Source organism: Alexandromys fortis, unplaced genomic scaffold, assembly GCF_014885135.2.
Source record: "Alexandromys fortis isolate MF-2015 unplaced genomic scaffold, M_Fortis_MF-2015_v1.1 scaffold_65, whole genome shotgun sequence".
Lineage (NCBI taxonomy): Eukaryota > Metazoa > Chordata > Mammalia > Rodentia > Cricetidae > Alexandromys > Alexandromys fortis.
Genome location: NW_026067986.1, coordinates 7,634,380 through 7,639,144, shown reverse-complemented (window position 1 = coordinate 7,639,144; position 4,765 = coordinate 7,634,380). Strand labels below are relative to the sequence as shown.

Here is a 4,765-nt window from a genome sequence, read left to right as displayed (position 1 = left end):
AACTTCCTGTGGGCTCTCTAGACTTTAGCTAATTCTCTGGAAAACAGAAGTATGATATGAAATGGCATTGCATGTTCTTCCTCATCTAACACTCTAGAACAGCCGTTCTCAACATGTGTACTTCACCCCTTTTGGGGGTCAAACGACCCTTTCACATCTAAGACCATTGGAAAACACAGACACTTACACTACAATTCGTAACAGTAGCAGAATTATAGTTATGAAGTAGCAATGAAAATAACTTTATGCCGGGCGATGGTGGCGCACGCCTTTAATCCCAGCACTCGGGAGGTAGAGGCAGGCAGATCTCTGTGAGTTCGAGGCCAGCCTGGTCTACTGGTCTACAAGAGCTAGTTCCAGGATAGACTCCGAAGCTACAGAGAAACCCTGTCTCGAAAAACTAAAATAAAAAAAAAGAAAATAATTTTATGGTTGGGGGGTCATCACAACATGAGGAACTGTATTAAAGGGTCGCAGCATTAGGAAGGTTGAGAATCACGTTCTAGGAGCAAGGATGTAGAAAATTTGGATCTCTGGCATGATCTGTGATACATTAATCCAACCTCATTCCTGGCTCCTCTCCCCATCTTCTCCACAGAAGACAGTAACTATAAATATCTTCTTTACCAGCCTTCTTTGCACTGGTGGTAGTCACGTGACATAGCCTCAGCCAATGAGGCTAAAACTCTTACAGAATTCTTCTAAAAAGAGCTCTCTAAGAATTCTAGGTAGGTTACTTTCCAGATGGCAGAGACAGACCAGCTACTGTTGCTTCTGTGGCCCACAGAGGCCTACGAGAACCACCCCAAGTGTGTATGCCCTTGCCCTCTTCAGTACCATAGACAAGATTATCACTCATGACTTGTCAATCAGAAGGGCCTGACACAGGCAATCTTCCTGAAAGAAAGCCAGCTTCCTGTTGGCCTCCGAGAGAAATCCAGAAACCACTCTGCCAACAGGCTCCAAGTGACTTCTGCAAACCGAGGGTCTAGACCGAAGAACTGAATCATACCGGTCATCACCAGTGAGCCTCTGAGAGATCCCAGGCCTCAGATGACCCAGCTGAGACAGCCTGGTGACTTCCCAAGCAGAGGACTCACTCAGTTAACCAGAGATCAGACCGTGATCTCAGGAATCGTTATTGTCATTTCCCAGGGTCTTTGCTTGTGGGAATTTGTTACCCAGCAGGGACCCTGATCCAGCTCCTTTCTGCCTGACCTTGGCCATGGCATGTTCACGGCCACCTTGAGCTCCTGGGGCGATACCAATGAGTTTCTTTTTTTTTTTTAAAAGTGGTCAGAAACATTAAAACAATGGAATTTTATTTTGATGAAAAACTCGAGTTTACAATCATTTAGTAAATGAAGAGCAAACAGTTCATTTTCCTATCCCTTAACTCTTAATAAAAAAAGCATTAGTAAATAAATATCTGAATTGATTAAGGGTAAGGCAGACTGGACAGTAAACCATCTCCTGACGTTCACCCTTCCTGCACATGACTCACTGTAAAGGGGTTCAGGGCTCTGGAGATGAGTGAACCAACATTAGGAGCATCAAATCTCTCCTCATCACTCAAACAAACTCAAGATAAATATGTTTTTGCTTCTTGTGGGCCAACTACCCATACTGTACTGAGGAATACTCTGATAGAAGCGCTTGTGTTATACTGTGCACCACCACTCTAACATGGCTTCAACAGCTTCATTTAACCACCCTCTATAAAGTGCAACTCTTAATATTCTGCATTTTATCTGGGGCATGATGAGTACCAATCTACACTGAAAGTACCCCAGCTGCCAATTCCCACGACTTCTGAGACCGAGATGTGTGAAAAAGGACTGTCCCCGTACAAAGAACCAATTCCACAAACCTACTGGTAAACAAATACATTTATAGAACTGGAACCAGGATGCTAAAGTTGTACTCATTAAAAAACCATTCAGCTACCTTTGGTCTTTAAAAAAGCCTACACTGCAGTATCCTAAACATGTGCATCTCACAATGAAGAAAAGTGGCCTCGCAGTGCAGAATGAGGAGTACGACGTCACTGTGAAGAGTAGCAGGCTATGGTTTCAGGAACATCAGCATCACAGCATTGGATTCTGTGCATCAGGATCGAGGTCATTATTGCCCGAGGCAGGGTGGCTGGGGAGGATATCCAGCTCGTCCACCTGTGGAGTAGGGTGCATGACTACCAGCTGGTCCTGGGGAATGTCTGCGGCAGCTGCTGCCAGGTTGGTGCTAGATTTACTCTTCACACACTGAAAGTCTACATGCCGACTCTTTCCTTCCTCCTTCTCCCAGGACATTCGAATAAAGGGTCTTTGGACATAGTTGTAAATGACTTCAGGGCGACCTCCGGGCCTTTTCTTTACTTTTTCTTTGTAGGTAGGATAGCCTTCTATTCCCAATCTAATCTTCTTAAGACCCCTCTCCTTCAAAACTGATTTGGCCACATCTCTGTTTTCAATGTACTTGAAAAATCTATATAATTTTGTGCTATAAATAATTTGTGAATACTCCTCTCCCATCTGTGGTGGATACTCCTCATCCCAATCAACCACATCATCATCGGTAAGCACCACTATCTGGCACTCTCGTTCCCCACTCTGGGCACTTGCTACCATGAGAGGGAGGATCATTTCTTCCAGATAAAATTCAAATTGTCTACGAGCACCATCATTTGATAACTCATGCATAAGGGCACTGAGATCTCTACATTTAATTGTACTGTATTCAAAAGAGATACAAAGGTAATCGCATGCTTCTCTCAGCTCAGGAATAGATATACCATCAGGACAGCGGATGATTCCTGTCTTATAGTAATCCAAAATAGCTCAAAACACAGTAGAACCAATTCCTTCTGCCACCTCATACTCTCCCTTTTCATTGGGACGTGTGAAATTATGTTCTCGGCCGGACCCAAACATCCTGCCCAGCATCGTGTTTGGCTGCGCAGTGAAAATGGCCGGGTCCACGACAAATCTGGTGTTGTCCACTATCAGTGTCACTCGCTCAGATGTCCTCACGCTCCGCGCGCCTTCTTTTGCGTTCTCATACACAAACACCATCTCCCCGGTAGTCTTACAGCTACCATCTGAGCTCGACTGACTGCTGTTTCTGCTGCTGCTCCCAGCACTGCTCATGGAGCCATTCGGGGACGCTCTTTGAGGACGAGGACTGCTTGGACGAGATGAACTATGATCTTTTTCTCGTTCAACATGGTGCTGTCGTGTTGGTGAAGTCACATTTCGAATACAAGGAGTAAGCTGAGACTCGGCTCGCTCATGAGATGAATCTCGTGATCTGTCACTTGACCTTCGTCTATCTCTCGACCGCTCGTGTCCTCCACTAGCACCATGCAGGCTCATTTTAGTGTGGTCGACTCCTCCCTTAGCAACACGTGAGGCAGTGCTTGAATGTTTATAAAGTTTACGAGGTCTACTATGCAATTTCCGATCCCAATTCTCTGGATCGCTGGAGTTACTGTCATAGGGATGAGGCCGTCCTGCCATCCCACTTCAAGTTTCCTCACACTATTGCTCTGAAAGCACACATGTAGCACCCATAACCTTTAATCCCAGCACTCGGGAGGCAGAGGCAGGCGGGTCTCTGTGAGTTCGAGTCCAGCATGGTCTACAACAGCTAGTTCCAGGACAGGCTCCAAAGCCAGTTAGACATGTAGGTGTTCCATTTCCTTCTCCCTCATAGAGGTCCAGCCTGCTCAGATAAACCGCCCTATTGTGATGCGCCCTCTTAGGGTTGTCGCTGTGGTGTCCCAAAGATGACAGGAAAGGGGCGGGGCACGGGGTTACTCTGCCCTGCCGGCCTCTGAGACGTCCACTGCGGGGCGAGGAGAAGGGCTACGAGAGCCACGCCCCGCGTCCCCCGCCTACTCAACCGGATCCCTCCGGTGCTAGGTGTGAGGCGGCCGCTCCACCAGCTGCGCCTACCAGAGCCGCCCCGGCAGGTTGCAGGCCGGCTCCTTAGCTGCTTCTCGCGAGACTTTGCTCTAGGCAGAGGCCCCAATGAGTTTCAAATCTCCTAGCCACCACTGTTTCCTTCTTCTCAGCAGCTACTCTTCTCATACCAAACAAGCGACCAAACAAAAGCCTACCAGGATAAGCCAAGCCACTGTAGCAAGGTTTGCTTGTACTTGTGGTTGAGATTATTTCCAACAGTCCAAGCAGACTTGCAAAATCAGAGTGAGCAAGTTCTTCAAACATCGACAAATATTTCTAAGAAATATATGATGTTTCAGATAGAAGGAAATATCTACCGGAAAAATGTAGTCTTTGGCCTCTATAGGCTTAGAGTCTAGTGCCATGGGGGATAGGGAATTGTGGGAGTTGGGGTAGAAAAAAAAAATCAAGACATAGTTGAAATACAGAATTAGGTTAGGTCAGGATGGTTGTTAGGGGGCTCAGAAAAGGGGGACACCTCCTAGCACAGCCCACTCTCAAAGAGTGGGACGAAGAGGGAAGGGACTGCATTGGAGATTTAGGTCGTGCAGCCGAGCTACAGGGGAGGAGAATGGACTACATGGACAAGTAAAGATGGGAGATCTAGGCACAGAGAGAAGGATCCATCAATCAAATCAAGAACAGCCGAAGCGTACTTGGTGTGAGGCCTGGGACTATGCTGGATGCTTTAGCAGGGCTGGGGTAGGGTGACTATGGAACTTGCTGTCTGCCCCAGGTTTTTAGGAGCAACCTGCTGAGGCTGCTGCCTAGGCTAGCTCCCCATCAAAGGACAGAGTAAGCAT

At 47.1% G+C, this 4,765-nt stretch overlaps 1 protein-coding gene across 1 annotated transcript; it reads right to left on the bottom strand.

The window, feature by feature from the left end:
- Positions 1-1,406: 1,406 nt before the first annotated feature.
- On the bottom strand, positions 1,407-3,976 carry LOC126511875 (BTB/POZ domain-containing protein 10-like). Its single transcript, XM_050159384.1, is given in 2 exon segments — positions 1,407-3,572; positions 3,735-3,976. A coding segment is annotated over 1 exon segment (1,428 nt). The 5' UTR covers positions 3,516-3,572; positions 3,735-3,976; the 3' UTR covers positions 1,407-2,087.
- Positions 3,977-4,765: the final 789 nt, after the last annotated feature.